The sequence below is a fragment of the Dromaius novaehollandiae genome, chromosome 2 (assembly GCF_036370855.1).
Source record: "Dromaius novaehollandiae isolate bDroNov1 chromosome 2, bDroNov1.hap1, whole genome shotgun sequence".
Lineage (NCBI taxonomy): Eukaryota > Metazoa > Chordata > Aves > Casuariiformes > Dromaiidae > Dromaius > Dromaius novaehollandiae.
Genome location: NC_088099.1, coordinates 49,288,109 through 49,308,037, shown reverse-complemented (window position 1 = coordinate 49,308,037; position 19,929 = coordinate 49,288,109). Strand labels below are relative to the sequence as shown.

General features: G+C 38.6%; 1 protein-coding gene across 1 annotated transcript in view; it reads left to right on the top strand.

Moving 5' to 3' along the window:
- Positions 1 to 19,929, top strand: part of LARS2 (leucyl-tRNA synthetase 2, mitochondrial) — a 93,792-nt gene that overhangs the window by 53,030 nt on the left and 20,833 nt on the right. The window contains exons 13-17 of the mRNA XM_026094032.2: positions 3,008 to 3,106; positions 5,892 to 6,029; positions 14,723 to 14,826; positions 15,832 to 16,014; positions 18,975 to 19,144. Coding sequence (XP_025949817.1) covers positions 3,008 to 3,106; positions 5,892 to 6,029; positions 14,723 to 14,826; positions 15,832 to 16,014; positions 18,975 to 19,144 — 694 coding nt within the window. The remainder of the gene's footprint in view (positions 1 to 3,007; positions 3,107 to 5,891; positions 6,030 to 14,722; positions 14,827 to 15,831; positions 16,015 to 18,974; positions 19,145 to 19,929) is intronic.

Below are 19,929 nucleotides of genomic sequence, written 5' to 3'. Positions count from 1 at the left end.
TTTGCAACACAAATACCAACTGCTATTTCTTGATAAATAAGCTGAAACAAAGCTCACTGTTTTTAAGTTGGAGGAAAGAAATTAGGGAAGCAGAATTATTTTTCTCCCTTTCCTCCATTTTACAGTATTTCCTACTTTGCTTACTGCAAGAACTTTCATTATCTCTCACCAGCAGAGTTAATCTAAAGCTTAAGATGATTATTGAATTATTTCTTCCTGGTAAGGAAACTAACATCTTGTTAATTTTCTTAATAGTCCAACAGTATTGTTTGCTCTGCTACATAATTCTTTATCATGAAGGATCACGTGCGCTGTAAATTATACATGACAGCATATAATTCAGACTGAAGGAGGTAGTAAATGTATGCATCTTGTCGACATCGTAATCGTTATTGTTTGTAGTCCAGCCGTTTAAGAAAAGCAGCAGCCTGAATCAGATAGCTAGGGAGAGATATGTCATGAAGATCAGATGTCTAATCTTGAGGGCCGCTTAGATACCCTGTACGCTGGAGTTTGTGTACAGGTTCTGCATAGGGAACTAGCAGAACATGAGTTATCCCAGGTAAGGTTTTCCTCAGCAATATAACAGAACGTTGCTTCTGGCAGACTGACCAAACGGGAAGTACGCTGTCAGGCTGCCAGGCAGGAGAGCCAGATGTATAAATGGCCCTGGGGCTCTCATTGATAACGCAGCGGTTTCATAACATCCCACTTTCTTTTAGCATTTGCAGGTTAGAATGTTAGTGTGCTTTTCACTTACAGTGGGGCAGCTTAGGCACAGGAGTTCTGGGGTTCTCTGGAAACACATATTTTGACCTTAGTTGGTAGTGTGCATTTTAAGTAAAACATACATTTACCTTCGTATTTTTGCATAGGAAATTTCTTTTCAGATATGTCTATTTAAATTATATGTAGTACCATATTCTAAAGTGTGACTGGTACAAAGAAGCATTACTAAATAAGATTTTCAGGTTTAGTAAAACCCCCCAGCAATGGCCTGATCTAAAATTCCTGATTTTAACTGGAAAGTTTAACTGATTTAATGAAAGTGGCTGTCTAAACTACAGGCTTCTTCCTGGCTTTCCTTCAGAAATGATTTTTTTGGAAGATAACCAGGCAACAATGTAGTTTTTGATGTATAGCAAATACTTGTTCCTGGATATTTTTTTGTGATTCCTGTACTTAGATGTTAATCAAGGCATTTGTTTAGTCAGAAATAATGGCATATAGGATCAGTTTCATAGCCTAAAATGTGGTGGTTTGCTGAAATTTACTTTTTTTATTTTCATCTTTATTTGGCTTTTACTTTCATTATTTTATTTGAGAGATATTTTCAGTAATTCTCCTCCATATATCTGCTAGTTTCAAATCCTCTCTGAACCATTGCCTTCATGTGTGCCCTGTTTTTCCTTGCTCTGAGGAGTTGTCATCCCTTCCTTTAGTCATTCGCTCCAGTAACATGGTTTTTTTTTCTTCGGTTGCATTTAATATTTAGAATTACTAAGGAAAACAAGATGGAAAGATACAAAAGTCTGTGAAAACTCAGATTTGAGTTACAGGAATGTAAGCAATCATAAATGGAAAGAGATGCATAAGTTATTCTTATACAAGTTCAGATAATGAGGTTAATTGTCTGAAGACTGTCTGACTAGATTACAATATTGTGCCTGATGCATATATTTTGAAAGATGCCCATGCTGTCTCTGTGTTAGTGAGCTAGGTCCATTTAGAGTACAAGCAACAGCAGAGCTATGAAGCAGGTGTAATTGTGGTTCAGTGATTGTAAAGTGTTCTTGCTTTTGACTGAAAAGCCATTCCATTTCAATGTAATACAGTATGTATTTTATATTGACCACTTCTCTGCTTATATGTACAATCTAATAAAAATGGTTGTTTTATATTAAAAAGCAACTAGAAGTAAAATTCCTTTACTACATTATTTCTGTTGAAGGAAAAACTTGCTGATAGAAATGGACCTTGAGCAGAAACAGAGGGAAGAAAAAATGCTAAGTGGTGATACTCTCATAAACTTGGGCTGGTTAGCCAAGCGGAAGTATCAGGCAGGCAGAGATATGTTGTAGCTCAATCATCAAGCTTGATCGCAGACTAAAGATACAGCTGGAGAATGTTAAATAGCCAATGGCCACTCTTTATTACGTATATTATGTGCAAGTGTGTCGCAGGTTGCAAAGTTTCATTACTATTAGAGAAATCTCATTGTTTCAACAGTTAGAGTTTTGAAGAGGGATCATTTACAATAAAGGGAAGCTTGCCAAATGTGATTATTGGCTCCATTAAGCAAATAATTTATATTCAGGGAGAAATTAGAGGAAAATAACTTGAGCTTCTAGAACTCATTTTAAAACTGCTTTTATCAGTGCTGCCAATGTAACTCCTAGCAAAAATTGATTTGCAGTAATCACAAATTAAAATTGTGCTACAAGGTCTAGAAAAGATTTGATGCGTCTCAGTAGAAGCTGAAATTAAGCTAAGTTCATTTTTTCTGAGGTTTTAGAAATGGAATCTGCAAAGACCTTTTTGTGTAGACAGTCAGTGAGCAGCAACCAGCCTGCTCCTGCTGAATATTTATAAAATGATTTGTCTGATGGCTTGTCTGTGCTTTAAGACTTGCTGACTATTTGTGTAATTTTTTTCAGAATGTGACACACAGTGTTGGGGTTTTTTTAATGGCAATTCTAAAAAATTCCAGGAGCATATGGTCGGGAGGGCAGTCCTGTGTTGTGCAGTCTTCCACTATTGCTTCATCTTAAAGCCATTTAGGCTTTTTTTGTTTTGTGTTCTGATTTGGTTGGTTTGGGAGGGAGAGGGAAGGAGAGTTGGCCCTGTTGCTTATACTGGACATTTTTCCAACATATCACTGCTTTAACTGTTCAGACTTTCAATTTTCAATCTGAATTTCTTCATGGCCACTCTGTACCTGTTTGTTCTTGTGCCAAGCTTGTCACTTATCTAAAAATAGTCTTGTCCTTCCTTCTCTCTTGCTCAGGTGTAAGGCAGCTGCAAGGCGAGAAACTGATACCATGGATACATTTGTTGACTCTGCTTGGTATTACCTGAGATACACTGACCCTCACAACACTGAACGGTAAGGGATCCAGACCCAGGGCCGTGAGGTGGGCAAATCTGCTTTACAGAACAGAAGGGAAGAAAGAAAGAAGAAGCTGGATACTCTGGTGCTTCAAGCTTCTGCCTTTCCAGAAGGCCAGTGTAAAGCCATATGCTGCCCTGATTTTGTGCCTGCTGTCTGTCCCTGAGCACAGCACAGAGTGGACTAGGAGTTGCTGTAAGATTGTGGCATTTGGTTGTGCCCAGTCTGGGAGATCTATGAGGGCAGGACGTGTAGACACAACTACGTAAGTGCGGGAGCTTCAAGGCAAGGGACAGGAGTTTGCATGGGAGGGCATTATGAGAGAGGACAGAGAGGAAAAGTTCAGCTGAAGAGCTAGAAGAATTTATTAGTGGAGGATGCCATCAAGAATAACAGCCTATCATAATTCTTCTCTCTGAAATTGTGGTAAGTTGTGTTGTGTGTACCCTCCCCGGTAATAGACTGAGTATTTCAATGTGTAGAAAGACAGTGCTTTTTCACTGGTAAGAGGAGGATTTTGGTGTAACATCCAGCTGCCCAGATGACACCTTAAATTAGCTCTTTTAGAATTCTGATAAATCTTGTTGCTTCCTCATGTTCCGATCTGAAGCGAAGTGGCATCAGAGTAAGTTCCTGCTGTGTTGTTACTTTGGCTGTATGCATAATTAATAAAAAGAGATTTTTCTTGTGTTGTGTATTAGTGACTGCAGCATGAAGAGCATGGAAAGATGGATGTAGTTATTTAGCTGTTTACCTGCTTCGTAGTCTGCCTGTATTAGCACTGCTAATTGTGCCTTGAGGTGTTGTGTCAAACACGATGTTAAAGCAGCCTGCACGGAGGCTGACTCAGTTGTCCAAAAGCATTTTATATACACTGGCCAAATTAGATCGCTGCCTGCAGTCACTGAATGAATAGTTGTTACTGTTTCTTGGACACATTGAGAGCCATTGCATAGGACAATGCGATAGCAACAAATTAGGTGGATGTTTTCTGTAGGTCATTCAGTTATTGCACAGATAAATAGAAAATGTCTAGTAAATGGCCTCAGTCTTCCTAGAGAATCATACATAACAAGCTTCGTGTTGGTGAATGAATCTGGTAGGATCTATTTTGTTTTAATTATTGACGTTTCCATTTTAAATTCATGACCTCCAAGTAACACCTATTCATATACATACAACATAGACGCTTCATTGAGAAGGCCACATCAAGAAGGCCATTTATATGTCTGTTTTGGCTGCCTGTTTTTATATGAGATAAGACAGTAAAATATGCAGGTATTTTTTCTTGTTTTTTTTCTTTTTTTGCAAAGAGGAGTTAATGGAACAGTGCTTGTATGTGGTCAGAGGAAGACAGAGTTGCATTTTTGAGGTATTGATACCACACTGAGGGCTGTTTGGGGATTTTTTATTATTATTTATATTATTTTTTTCCCCAGAGCAGTGTCTGGGTACATATTTATGCAGAGAGATTTAAGTATAGCTGGACAAATTATATTTTGATACTGGCAGTGCTAGTTCAGTTAAACAAATGAAAATTCTTCTCTGGACACATTTCATATTAACTTTAATAAGTTTTTAGTAGTCTTGCATTATGCAGAATGCTTTCTCCCCAATGACAGGTTGAAATATTTTTTTTTGTGCGTGGACAAGAAGGGCTTTTCCAGAAGCTGAAGATGACACAGTCAGGTGTAATGTCAGGCTGTCAAAGTAACAAGCTCAGTGTAGTTAAATCTGTTTTATACTGAAATAAGAATTTCAGACTTTTATACTAGATTACTAGATCTGTTTGGTATTTCCTTTCTTTTTTTAAGCCAAGATGCATATACATAAACTCTTTATAATTCATATTTCAAACACCTAGAATTTGGGAGAAGTTTTCTGTTGATTTTGAAATCCTGCGTGCAACAGTAAGTTTTAGCTTGTTCCATGATAGACATGAATTTCAGATCCAGTGTTTGCTTCTGAGTTCAGCTGTGAAGAAAGAAGTGTTAGTAATATAAAAATTACAGATGAAATAAACAAGCTAATGAAACAGGTAAATTTGTTAGAATGGGAATGTAAAATGTACGTTGAAACACAACATATATTGAAATGATATTTTGCAGGCAGGAAGCTGTTACATGAGACATAGCGATATTTAATGAAGCAGTCTGCAATGCTAATAAACCGTGCAGGTTGCCTCCAATAACTTAGTAAATATGCTCTAAATGTCATCCAGTGTTTATTGTAAATCCACAGAGCATCCTTCAGTTTGAGTAAAGACCCATCTGACTCTTCAGAATGACAAGAGCTATGACAAGATGTTACATTGCCCCCTAATGGCAACAATGCAAACCTCCAATTAAAAAAAAATCAAGTGTTTTTAAATGGGCATGTCTTTCATCTTCTCTAATAGTAATATATTTTTATGAAAAATTTGATATCTGTAAGTACTAGAAAATTCAAAGGGTAGCTACACGTTATTTCCGAAAAAATGCTTTAAAGAGCAGGCAAATATTTTCATCGCTTTCTTAAGTGATTAGGTGAAATTTTAGTTGCACATCTAAAATACATGAAAATCATATTTTTGTGGATCTGTTTCTCAGTGGTGACTACAATTTTGTATATAATTTAGTAGAAATATCACTTGAAAATTAAAAAGATCAAGTATTAAAAGTTTCAGTAGATGTGTAGCTCTCAGTAAACAGTGGTGCCAAGTATGATGAGCTACTTCAGTAGAGCTGATCTTTCTTTTTTACATTATGTTTTCTCTGTCTTTTTCTATTATTGTGTTTTTCAGGCCCTTTAATAATGACTTGGCTGACTATTGGATGCCTGTGGATTTGTACATCGGAGGAAAGGAGCATGCAGTTATGCACTTATTTTATGCTAGATTTTTCAGTCATTTTTGCCATGATCTAAAGATGACCAAACACAAGTAAGTATTACATATTTCTAGAAAAAAATCATTTAAACTGCATTTAGATAACAGGAGCATTAGTGGAAAATTTTGTGATGGCTGAACATTACATTGAATAAGCCTGAATTTTCTGGCTTGTCTGTCTTGGCTAAATACTTGGTTTCTTGCAGAATGTTGCATTTCCTGTATGTATGTAACATTTGTATTACATGAGTATTAACTGGTTCAGAGCAAGTGATAAAACGTTGCTGTAGATTTTTCAGCCTGCAAAAGCTTGCATCAAGCTAGTAACCAGGCATTCTGAATAGCACTATTATTTCAAATTAGGTAACTTCCTGCACAGTTAATACCATTAATTTCAGAGGAACCATGCATATGTAGAAAACTAAGCCTTTCTGTAATTCACTGAAGGATTGGAGCTGAACAGTGTAAAATAGTTCTTGATAAGCAAAGGTAGTATGTTTCTGTGCTATTTATATTTTTATTTGATTACTTGTACTACTCCTGTTGCTGATGCATAATCCTTTCCTTTGGTTAGGGGTAAAGTTTGAGGCAGGAGAGAGAGTCATTTGACCTTCTGTTCTTTGTTCTCTCAGTTAAGTTCTCAACTGGCTGGCCCCGTATCCACTGAAATTCTGCCCTTTATACCCCAAAATGCCATCAATCACAGGAATGCCTCAGCTGGGAAGGTATTAGTGTCAGAATAACCCAAGCGTGAAATACTGCCCTGTGCTGTGTTCTCCCATCAGCAGAGAGATTTGAGTAGATACAGGTGCAAAATAAGTGATTCCATGAGAATAGCTGTTCAATAATTTCTCAGTTGGCAACTCCTGTGCATTCATGCTTTATTAGTATCCTCTCTGAAAGCATGATGTGAAAGAGGAACTTACTTACACATGGCATTGAGCTCTCTTGAGTGTAGTGGTTTTGCTACACAATTAGAATTTAAGTAGCTGTGCACCAGAAAAAGATGGAGTAGTTAATGGGGCTGTTGGAGTATTTCCCCATTTCATAATCATTTGATGAAAACAGGTGATGCTGTTTCCACTACTGATTCTTGCCTGCAAAATAGTTTGGATGTGGAGATTTCTGTACCTGTGTTTTACCCTGTGGTCTCTAGCTTGTATAGCTGCAGCAGGAAGGCAGTTCTTTCTATGAGGATCCGGGGCTCCAGAAGCCAGTCCTTTCTACCATAGGCACTATTCCTTGTAGTAATTCAGAGCTTATCCTTGTAAGCAATTACAGGCTTTTCCGTGCTACTAAAGGCTTTACTCTGCTGATCTATGAGCCATCTAGTGGAGCTGCAACACACAACAAAAAATTCTCCTGCTAGTGTAGTTGCTCCACCTCCCATACCAACATTAACTGCATTCGCTGAAGTATTGTCATTATTAACTGAGACCACATGGAAGGGAAGGTTTGCTTGCAAAGTAAATGGTCCACTCTGATGTGCAAGAAAATGAGGAAGCAAGCATAGTTGAACGGACACCTCCCAAGTAAGCTCAAACACTTAAAAAGAAGTGCATGGAAAGCAGAAGCAGGGATGGGCTACCCGTAGAAGAAGGTGGAAGCATTGCCCGGGCGGGCAGGGATGCGATTAGGAATGGCCAAAGCTCAGCTAGATTTGAAACTGGTGAGGAATGGGAAGGCAGTTGGAAAGGTTTCTGCAGTTACATTGACAGGAAGACCAAGGAAAATATTGGCCCAATGCTAGATGGGACTAATAGTCTAGTAACAAAGGACAGTCTTTGCCTTGGCCTTTGCTGTCAATGTCTGTGCCTTAGTAGGAGAGGTTAAGGGAGAGAGGAGCTACCCCCTGTAGAATAGGATTGAGTTAGGTGCAGCTTAAATATTCAGACACATTCAGATCCAAAGATGCTAAAGGAGCTGGCCTGTATCATTGTGAGGCTGCTCTTTATTTTTGAAAGGTCATGGTAATCCAGGGATGTCCCTGATGACTGGAAGAAGGCAAATGTCTTACTCATTTTCAAGAAAAGGCAAGAAGGATGATCCAATGTACTGACAAGCTGGTCAGCCTCACCTTAGACCTCCAGGAAGATTATGACACAAATCCACTTGGAAGTAGTTTTCAGACACATGAAGGGAAGAAGGTGTCTGGGAACTGCCACCACAGGTTTAAAAATGGGAAATTGTGCCTGACTTAACCTGACTCTTTTCTATGATGAGATGACTGGCTCTGGGTCAGAGGAAAGCATTACATGTCATTTACCTTGATTTTAGTAAGGCTTTTGACAATGTCTCCCATGGCATTCTTGCAGCTGGACTGGTGAGATACAGACTGAATAGGTGGACTACAAAGAGGATGGAAAAATTGTCTGGACCATCAGGCACAAAGGGTAGTTGTCAGTGGTTCAAAGTCTGACTGACAGCCAGTTACCAGTGGTATTCCTCAGGGGTCACTGCTGAGGCCAATTGTGTTTTAACATTTTCATCAACAAGCTGGACTATGCAACAAAATGCACCCTCCGCAAGTTCATGGAACACCGCGTTGCAGGGAGCCCTCACACTCTGGATGGCAGGGCTGCTGCCATGCAAAGGACTTCGGACTTGCTCCTCCAACTTGTCAAAGTGCTGACAGCAATCTTGTGAAGTTCATCAAAGACAAATGCAGAGTCCTGTACCTGGAATGGAATAACCCCCTGCAGCAGCGGGGACCGGGGCTGACTGTGGGGAGCAGCCCTGCAGAGAAGGGCTTTGGTAGTCCTGGTAGACAGCGAGTTGAACATTAGCAGTACACGACAGTATACTGCGCTGCATTAGCAGAAGTATGGCCAGCAGTGATGGTTCTCCCCTGCTCATTACTCGTTAAGTCACATCTGGAATATTGTGTTTTGGGGCCTCCATTGTGAGGGACATTGTCAAACTAGAAAGGGTCCAGCACAGGGACACAGAGATGGTTGGGGGCTGGAGCATGTGTCAGACGAGGAGAGGCTAAGGGAGTTTGGCATGTTCACCCTAGAGAAGAGAAGGCTAAGGAGAGGAGCTTATTGCAGTCTACTGTTGCCTAAAGGAGGGTTATAGAGAAGACAGAACAAGGCTCTTCTCAGAGATGTACAGAGAAAGGACAAGGGGCATCGGACACAGATTGCAGCAAGGTCCAACTGGATAGAAGGAAAAAAATGTTCCAGGGTTCTCAGAAACTAGAACAGTTTGACCAGAGAAATTATGGCATCTCCATCATTGGATATTTTCAAAACCCGTCTGGGTGAGGCTCTGAGCAGCCTGCTCACACTTTGAAGTTAGCTCTGCACAGTGCTGAGCGTTAGACTAAATGACCTCCAAAGGTCCCTTCCAACCTGTGTTATTTTAAAACTTGGTGATTTTTATAGCAGTGTTAATCTGGAATGTGTGTTGTTCAGTCTGCTGTGACAGAGCTGCACCACGAAAGCTGTGTGGTGTAGACTGGTCTAAGTAAGGTAAATTGCAGAAGAAAACTGGCTAACGTCAGTTTAAAAGTACACAGGAAATGTTGACTATGTCTAGTGACAATAGCAGAGAAAATCAAAATTGCTTTCTGTAAAAGTAGTTTGCAAGATTGTAGAGAATTCCTCTGAGGATATATATGATCTTAGGAACTGTTGCACATGTCAAGAAACATTACGGCTTTGCCCTTACGGTCTGTTGTTGGTACTGCTTGTGTATGTGTTCAGAATGCAGGATGACTGTAACAGATACATCATCATGCATAAAATTGTCTGCTTGCTTTAGCTCTGTACAAGTTAAAGCGTTAGATGCTTCTAAACAGTGAAGTCAAATTAGGATTTCGTTTTTATATGGAAATTGCAAAGTCCTCTGTAAATATTACTGCATGTTAGAAATTTGTTTTAACATTTGTCAGAAGCCACTTCTGTTCAGTCTTTTATTAGGATTGCTCTAGGACTGGTCTGAGAGATCCAAAAAAGGTGATTAGACACAACAAGCCTGTTGTTATAAAGCATAAAATCATGGTGTGGGACTCACAGCTGCAAGGGAAAATTATTAAAAGGATAAAAAACACTCCTATCTTGTGATTTTTAAATCTTGCGCTACTAGCTCTTGTCTGTTCACTGATTAGACTAATAAAACTCTGCTACATCTCAGTTGATGAGTGCTACAACCATTTAAGGTGTTAACTGGTACCATGACAAATTTTGAGATGCACCTACAAATCTATACTAATCTTTCCTCTTGATAGGTTCTCTTCATAGTAGTTTTCATTGTTTGGCTCCTACCCTCTGACTTTCAAATCCATTGAATTTTTTCTTGGTAGTCTTTATTTCTGTACTAATGGCTGTTACTATAGTAATGAGACTGAAAATGAAAGTTCAAAATTTTGTAGTTTGGATTTTCAAAGCAACCTACACTGTCCTCTTCATGTATGATATGCATTATAATAGAAATATAGCCATTCATTTACAGTCATTGCACATGCTTTCATAGAAAATGCAATGTTTGTAGGCATCTAAAATTGTTATAAAAGGTATAATCGTAGTTTAAATCTCCCCTGAAGAGGGAGCATGATTTCTTTCTCTATTTCTTTCTTTTAATGAGTTGAATTGGAGATAGTAGGAGGAGCTGCTCGTTTTCTTGAATACTTACAAGGTAGAATAAATAGCACCCTCTGGGTATGGATACATGTGACAACAGATTAAGCCCAAGTTGATGTCATTCTGTCTTAATATTCTGGGCTGTAAATTGCAACAATTCTGGAATTAATTCACAAGCCAGCCAGCAATCCCGCTTGTCACCATCGCTGGGAGAGGGGCCAGGTAGGCAGCTGGGGCTAGCAACTACATCATCTCTTCCAGCTTAATCCACTGTGGTGGATGCGTTGACACCCTCAGTTACACCTGCTCAACCATATTATTGCAAGTATGAGTTACACAGAATTTGGCTCTTCCCGAGACTTTAGTAATCAGTTCTGTTTGATGAAGAAGTGTAAATGGAATCCAGCATGTTCTGCCTGAAGGATTAGAAAGCAATAAAAAAGCTTATTGTTGCCATTAAGTCAGCAGATTTGAGTGACAGAGAACAAATCTGTTGCATAAGAAGGCACTATTTTTACATAGCTGCCTTACAAAATGATGGAAGATATCTGTGTGGCAGAAGTAGTTTATTCTGTAAAGGGGAGTTTTTCTGTAGAGGGAGGATGTTAGAGCCTCAGTAAGTTCTTTTGGGACTTCAGTGTTGATTTTTAAATAAAAAGCACTCAGATATTGACTGTATAAAATCGAAAGTAGAGTGTTCTTTTTTCTGCATAAAATGATCTCCCCCCTAAAATCACTTTTACTCTGGCCTTCTACAGGATTGCCAGATTGTTGCAGATGGAGCTAAGTGCAGGTTTCACGAGATTCCGAACTGAGCTGACATTGTCTGACCAAGGTCTTATCTGAACTCTAGGGCATGATACTGGGTTCTCTCAGCCTTTTTAAAGATGTGGGATGTGAATATATTCAGCAAGTTCCCTGCCCTTCTTCTGAGTCCACTGTTTATCAGTGTTGCAGGCTACACAGAGTCCTTCCAGCCAGGTCATTTGTAATTGTAGCAGAAGTCCCACTGCCTGCCTTGCCCGGAGCAGAACCTGGGCACTGAGGACGTGACACGGAGCAGGATTTGCTGATCTGCCAGCCACGCTCGCCCCTCTAGCCAGCGCATGCTCCTGTGGGGAGAGATTATTTATCATCGAGATGAACCTGTGTATGAAAGTTAGTGAAAAGCTGGAAAACCTCTTGGCTGTCACAGCTGATCCTTCTGTGAGATGCTGGACTTCACAGGTGGGGTCCCACCTGACATACAGCATGATCAAAAACTGCACACAAACGAGGCCCCAGTGACCATGCTGCAGCATGGGTACAGACAGACTTCGCGGGCAGACATAGGCATATCCCGTTCCAGCGTGCTTACAATTTGAAATGCGACTGAGCACTGAAAGAAACTCAGGCAACCTCTTTGTCTGCTGTGCTGGAGAAGTCTGCCTGTCTGAACATAGCTGTTTCAGTTGTTTCAGGAGGTATTTGTAATGTCAGGCCACGAGTTTGTGCTGCAGTGCTTAGATCAGAGTTGTATTGGGTATGATGTGCTGTGGCATCTTTCTGCAGTTCCCTTCCATAGCCAAGCAGCCAATACGTTTCTTTGGAGGGGAAGGTTGTAGGTGTGCGGTTTTGTTAACGTAAATTAAAGTGTAACTCTGCATGTGACCGTGAGATGGAGCCATCACAGCACCAGCAAAACTGTTCAGCGGCTTGGCAGAAACCCGGTGCAGGGCTACATTTGTTTCTGAGCCCTGTGTGTATTAGACGGGCTCTGCCTTTCTCATTTTGGGCATTTCTCCATTCTTCTGCGGTCTCGCACTAGGAACGTGTATTTTTTTCCCCCCATACTTGGTAATGTATTTTGTATTGCATTTTTATAGCCTCTGTCAGCATAAACAAAAATAGGAAATGTTCATTCCTACATTCAACTTTTAATAACTTGGCATATGATCTGAACTAACTTTTTGTCATTAAAGATACGTGTTCCTTGAAAAATTGCTTCCAGTTGGGAGTGTTGTATGATTTTGATGTTCTGGCTATTTCATTAGCTTTATTTTTTTAGATAGCAACAGATGTAACTGTTTTAATAACTGTTTTAGATCTTAGATTGAAGTGCTGAATGACAGGAGAAAAAAATCTTTTTATTCTTCCTCTTTGTAATTTCTTCAGTTTGTGGAGTAAAACAACGCTTGCTGTCTCTTGAAGTGTTTTTTCACTCGTTTTGTTGATGATAGAATGACAAGGCTTTTGGTTAGGATTTTTCATTTTACTATTGACTCAGAAGATAATTATTTGAGACTGCATTGCCTCCTCCTTTTAAAATACGGTTTCTTGTTTTTACTCTCTAAATTTGACTTCAACTCTCATCTCCCTAAGTTCCTTTAATTTGTTTCTAAGTGATGGAACTTTGCAGGCAACCTATGAAATACTGTTCATAAAATGTTTATAGAGATGCCTGGATTGTTACTCTTACTTCATATTGTTGATAAAACCGGATAGTATTGTAGACACTGAATGATTTCACTATGTGCCATTACTTGCCCAATATTTAGGAGTATGCAAAATATGCAAGGGAGAGAGCTCTTGTTCAAGCAGGAATATGTTGAAGATAAAGTATGAAGCCTGTTGCTTTCTCTCTCCCAATTTTCTTTCAAATATCTCCTTAGTTCAGGGTCATCAAAAGTGCTTAAAGAACAGCAATTGGAAGGTATTGGCTTTAATTCATTTTAAAAAAATGCATAAATCAATTTTACTGTATTATTAAATTACTATGTTCTAAATCATGTGATAAATTATTGTATATTCTATATTTAATAATAATGTAAAATACTAAATTGACTCCAGAAAACTGAGTAGTTTTGGATTATGCCTTTTTATATGCGAAGTAAAATACAGATGCTATTTTTACCATTTCTTCTTTAGATGGATGGATTTATTGTAGCTTTTTGAAAAATATGTAAATACAAGTGATGCATCCTTTGTATGTAAGTGTATTTTGGTAGATATTTGGAACTTCCTTAAGTGGAAGTGTGAGGGATCATTCAGATTACTTAATGTTGAGCACCCGTGTTAGGGAGGTTTACAGGTCAGTAGTAGCCAGCACTGATAAGCAAGTCCTCCAGAATGATGGTCCCCAAAGCATTTGTAGCTGAGGATCTGTGGAGAGGATTCCCCAGACTCCACGCCTGCTGGGTCTGGCTCCGTACCCCTTCCCTGGCCAATAGTGTTCCTGGTGTGGCCACCACAACTGCCTTGCCTTCCTGACCTATCGAGTGGGCACCGAAATCTCTGCAGATGAATTGCATTGACTTTTTTCAGGGAAAACAATGACAACCATCTGAATCAATGAATCAGGAATGTAAGATCGCTGAAAGAGAGTGGGAGCAATAGTGTATCTGTCAACCAGAGCAGTGTTTACTTAGAATTTATTTCTTGCTGAGTGTACTACTGCCCTTTGTTTTGGTGCTTTTAAGGCTCTGTTTGTCTCCATCATACACACGTCTCATAACTCACTCTTCCTGATGCAGATTTTACTAGAAAACTTATGTTTTAATATTTCAGATGCTAAATAAATTGGTCCACTGACATGTGAACTTTCTAGCATTGCAATTTTCTAGTGTACTCTTTTTTTCTTATAACTAGGCCTTGCTGGCTAGTTCTGCAAAGGGCAAGGCGTACAAATGCTTATGTTTGTTCAAGAAACTGTATCTTCTCAATTTATAGAAAGAAATGTGCTATGAAATTTTTTTGGAAATGTCGTGATCCTCGGAGAGAAGTTAGAATTATACATTTGTAAGGAATTCAGGCCAAGTATTTGAACACTTTTACAAATGGGGATTTAGTTTAATGTTAGTGGACTTGCACAGTTTGACAAGAAATCTTAGTGTATTATCTGTATTTTTATTTGAATAGTGATGTTAGAATAACTGAGTACTAAATCAGGATTCAGGAATGAGTGCAGAATACAGATAAATATTTATACTTGTCAACTAGCCATCATGAATAAATGCAGAAAGTATTCTGACTTTCATAGGTGACAGCCTTTTATATATAGTCAACTTAAAATTCTTCTTTCATTAAATAATTGTGCCTAATTTGTTCAACATCTGAGGCTTATCATAGAAGGAGCTTTTGACAGCTAATTTTGACAGACCAGTTTCTTTTTCCTTCTTTCCTTAGGGAACCTTTCCATAAGCTGTTGGTTCAAGGTCTTATCAAGAATCAAACATTCAGATTAACAACAACAGGCCAGTATCTGAAGAGAGAGGAGATTGATCTCACTGGTAAGAGACTGTGTGGGAAAACCAGCACAGGTGCACCCAGAAAGTCAGAGGCTACTTCAGTAAAAAAGGATGTACAAGTCACAGTGCAGGAAAAATGCACCAGAGAAAAATGAATCCTTGTAATATTTAAACTAGAAAACAGCTTCTGTGAGCTTTGGATTCATATGCCTAATGCCAAGTCCATAAACAGAGACACTGCTATAATCCAGTGGCTTTCAATTGCAACCAAACACAGAAGCAGTACTATGATATTATTTTGACTTGAGTATAGTCTGAGTCCAAAGGATCGGAAGCTGGTTTTGTCGAGAAGGTGCTCAGCATCTTGCTGAATGGAGCTAGTAGTCCCAGCAAACAGACAGCCTACAGAAACACCATTGCAACAGGTAACATGGTTGTTGGTATATTCAGTAGATGCTAGGCATAAATATCATAGGTATAGAAAGAAGTACTGTTTCTCCAGCTGTTTCCAGTACTTTTACAGTATGACATGGATCAGCAGCCTTTGAGGGGCTGCAGCAACCAGAGTGGCTTGGTCGTACTTGCCTCCCTTAAACGCTCCTCTCACTTACCTTGTTATCACTGCTCTTCTCCTGCATACAAACCCAGTATGAAAAAATGATACATTTTCTGCCTGCAGTCCTGTATTCTTCCAGAGAAGCTAGGGCTTGTCTGTAGCAGGTGTTTTTGCTTGGGTATACCTGTATCAGTGTAAATCTCCCTCCCTGTTCCTGAATGCATGCAACATAAGGCGGTTTCTTATCAGGATAACTTACTGAAATTGAAACCTATAAACCTAGGATGCTATTTGTGGTAAAATATGAAAGTAGGAACATTTTTGGAGGGAAAAGGATTTTGCTTTTATAATGGGTTTTTCCTCTTTAAACTCTTTGGAACCGCCCCCTAAAATAGAAATTCTTGTCTCTTGATATCCTTAGAGAACAAAATCTATTGCTGTTACAAATGAACAGAATTTGCTTTAATATTTTTCTGTGTGTTAATATTTAGGGACTGAACCAGTTCACCTAAAAACTGGTGAGAAGATCCAAGTCACTTGGGAAAAAATGAGCAAATCTAAGCACAATGGAATAGACCCTGAAGAATTAAAGAAAGAGTATGGTATTGATACCATACGTCTTTACATTCTATTTGCAGCTCCTCCAGAACAAGATATTTTGTGGGATGCTAAAAGTAAGTCAGACTGTTTCTGTTGTTTTATGTAGTGGGTTTTTTTTAAACAGAAGATAAATACAAATCCATTTGCTCAAGTTGTAGTACAATTGAATCAGAAAACTGGTATAATAAGGTTAGTGTTTGTTTCTTTTTAAAAAGTGAGTAACACAACTGTCTCTGAGAGGGAGGCTTGCAAGATTGTTGCAATGGACTGCATGTTACAATGCCTCTTTCAAGCTAAAACTAGCTGTATGAAAAGCACTTTTACATCAGTATTTTCTTCTGAAATAATGAAAATGTGTAAAGCCTGGATCTCATTTTCTGATTGGTTATAATAGACTGATTGAAAACGATTATTTTAAGATTGTTTTCTCTATTTTAAGATGCTTTGTTTTCATCATGTCAGATTCCAGATAAGACTTTGCAATTTTAAACTGTTTTCTTTTATCTACACATGTATGCAATGGCTTTTATAAGATGGACCAAGAAATATGAGTTGGAAGAATCTTGTAAAAAAGATAATCAGAGTTCACAATAACTAATAGATGTACACACATGACATGCTTTTGTGAGTTTAGTTCTACCTTTGAACAAGATATTATTTAGAAGTTTTACCCTTATATACACTTATTTACTGCCATCATGTGGTTTGACACACTAATAATTCTTAATTTTAATTTCTATTTATTATCTACCATGGGTCACACATTTTAATATAGACTTGGAGCATACATTTCAATGCAGCTCTCTTGCTGCCTAAGGCTGTAATAAAACACTTCATACCTGGTTTAAAAAACATGCATTTCTTCTTTCTTTTGTCGTCTTGCTGCTTTGTTTAGTCTGTACTAAGCATTATTTCAGTTGTCATCCGTCACCCTTTACATGTGCATGTGTGTTCATTTCCAAATTACTTCACTTTTGTGAGTATGTACTTGAGGAGTGGGCTTTATGACTTTTCTCTGTTAGCTTTCTGTCACCCTCTGAGCACAACAGTGCAAAACTAGGCATATGAAAAGGTAATTGCTCTTAAAAACCCAGCTGCTTGGAATCAGGCTGTAACTCCTGGGTCCCTGAAGGTATACAGGTGCATGATTCCCACTGAAGCAGTTAATTCAGTGATCCACAACCTTTTTGCTGTATTTTTCCATCTTGAAAATGGAATAATGAAATTAGTGTGAGAATCCTGAGTGCAAAGTGTTAATTGCAAAGTATTACTAGAGCTTGGTGGTTGTACTAAAATATTCTTTAAGAAAGCTAAGCACAGGTAGGTATAATGCTAGGAAAAATGCACTTAGTCATTCACACAAAGCTGTTTAGCAACTGAGAAATACAAAGGAAAATTTTGCTGGGTCACATCTTGAAAAAAGAGTATTGGAAAACTTGAACCCAATAAGATGTTAGCAGCCTTAAAGATACTTCTAGGGAAAAAAAAATGGAGAAGAAAGCATGTGAAAATGATTCTATACATCATCTTTAAACTCTGGCCTGTATTTCTTTATGATAACAGAATAATTAATTTTTATATTGCAGAAATCAAAAAACTAAATGGGAAATTGTCTTATTGAGAGAGTATTATATACTGGTACGCAGTTGCCATGATCCTTTTCCTGGATGTGGTGTGACCACCTTTTGAGGATCGCTGTTCAGACTAGATTCACTGTCTTTTCAATAGTGGGCATGAAAGCAGAGTCCCACACTGTTCTCTCCCTGCCTCCCCTATCCCCTGGTGCGGGCAGGCAGTCTTCCAGAGTGTCCAGGACCGGATGTGGCCAAGTTTACCCAGCAGCTTATTACACCATGGTAGTCCAAATAACACCAACCCTACAGCATCTAGATGATCTATGAGCTTCTCATATGAGCAGGAGGTGGAAAGTTTGGGAAGTGCATCGTACTCCCAGTCATGTAGAGAGGGTCATGTAGACATCATCAGTGAGACTGTATTTTACTGTTTCAGACATGCAGAAGTCTTTCATCGAGTGCAGTCAGACAGGTAATCCCTGTGCATTACAATCACTTCTGTTTTTTTAACTTCTCCCAGTTTTAGTAGTAAGCTTGATCATCTTCTCAAGCGTATTTGCTGGAGCAGAACTGAAGGCCCTTGCCCATTAGAATATCTTAGGAGGTGCTGACACTGTGCAGTGCAGCATGATGTAGTGGCGTGCAGGCTGGTGGAAACCCCATGCATCTGGAACAGAAAGTGGTAAAGCCATGTCAGTGCTGCACCTCATGCCATAGCTTCATTTCACTTCACTCTGCACCACATCACATGGAGGAACTGGCCGTGAGCAGCACCAGCTTGAGCCTCTCTGTACCATCCTCCCTAGGTCACGCAAACACATTCTTAGAGCAGCCATGTAGCAGGACTGATGCCTGTAGGATAGAGTGGACAGCTTATATAATCTCTCCATTCCAAGCTAAGCTGTGTTGGAAAGATGGTCCCAAGGATCAGGGCCTATAGTCATTAGCATGGTAGCATCTTTGTAGCAACAAAAGTATATGTAGTTTTTAAAATCAAAGTTTAGAAGAAGCTTCTCCATTGAAAAACATACATATGTATGTACCTATGCATGTGTGTGTATGCCCATATAGGTATGTATGTATGTATTCTTCCATGAGTTTGGAAGATGAAAGCATGTAAAAGGATTGCTTTCTAGAGTCATTAAAACATAAGATGAACATTCTAACATTGACATAACATTGGGTTATTTTATAGATTTAGCAAAAGTTTTTAATATATATATATGATCTGAAGTCATTGCAGAAAATACTTTTGTTTTATATCGATTCCTTTCCATAAAAGCAACCCAGCATTATTTTAAAATATATTTTTAATTGCAATGACATTTTTAATGCACAATATTGGGTTTTTTTAATGTTAAACTCCAGAGTACAGTTTCCATTCTGCTTCTCTTTAACTGTTTGGCTTCATTCATCATAACTGAAATCTGTTTGCTTTTGCAATTCTTCATTAAATTCAGCTGATGCTATGCCGGGTGTTCAGAGATGGCAGACACGCCTCTGGAGCCTAGTAACCAAACTTACTGAAGCGAGGACGTCAGGAACTGTGCCCAATCCTGAGCTTCTGAGTAAGAAACAGAAGGCCGAAGCCAGAAAGATCTGGGAGCAGAAGAATCTGGTGATTTCTGAGGTTAAAAGAAACACTTAAGTACTTTGTAAATGACTAAATAAGTTGCTGCTGTTGCTAAAACTGTACGCTCAACTTACAGCATTGTTGGAGGAAAATGTTTCTTCCACATGAGTAGCTCATAAAATATTCTTTAAAATATTTTCTGTATAAGTAATTTTATTTACCTGTGAATTCCATGGGACACAACTCTTCTGCAAAATAGTAAGGTTTGGATTGGCAAAGTTTCTCTGCTGTGTGCTTCATTTGAAGGATGAAGTGTTATGGCATTAAAATGCCTGGGTTTCAGTCTGAGTTTGGAATAACTGCTTTTTCCAGTGATAAAGCTATAGGTGAGTTATGCAGATCATCCCTTTTAAATCTGCTTGTTTCACACCTCATTATCAGATATGCTGCATGTTTCATGTGAAGTGAAAAAAATTGTTGGAGAAATATATTAGCACATTCTAAAAATTTTTATTATTGAATTAATTGTTAACCTGTTCTGTGTTAAATCTTATGCTGTGATTAGTGTCAATTCAATTATGCAAGACTCAGAAGGAGACATAAATACCTGTAAAATTAACTTAAAATATTTTTCTGCAGAAAGAAATTTATCCTGATTTAAATTCTGTGGCCAGGGACCTTCTAGGTCTTTAAGTGGATTTTTGAATTGTGATCTTGCTATGTATGAAAGAGCTTTCACTGGCACTACAGGATTTACACGTATGAACACTATTTATGGGAACAAAGGGAAGATATCTTACTGAAGGACAAAGAAGGTGTTTGCTGATACACAATTCTAATTG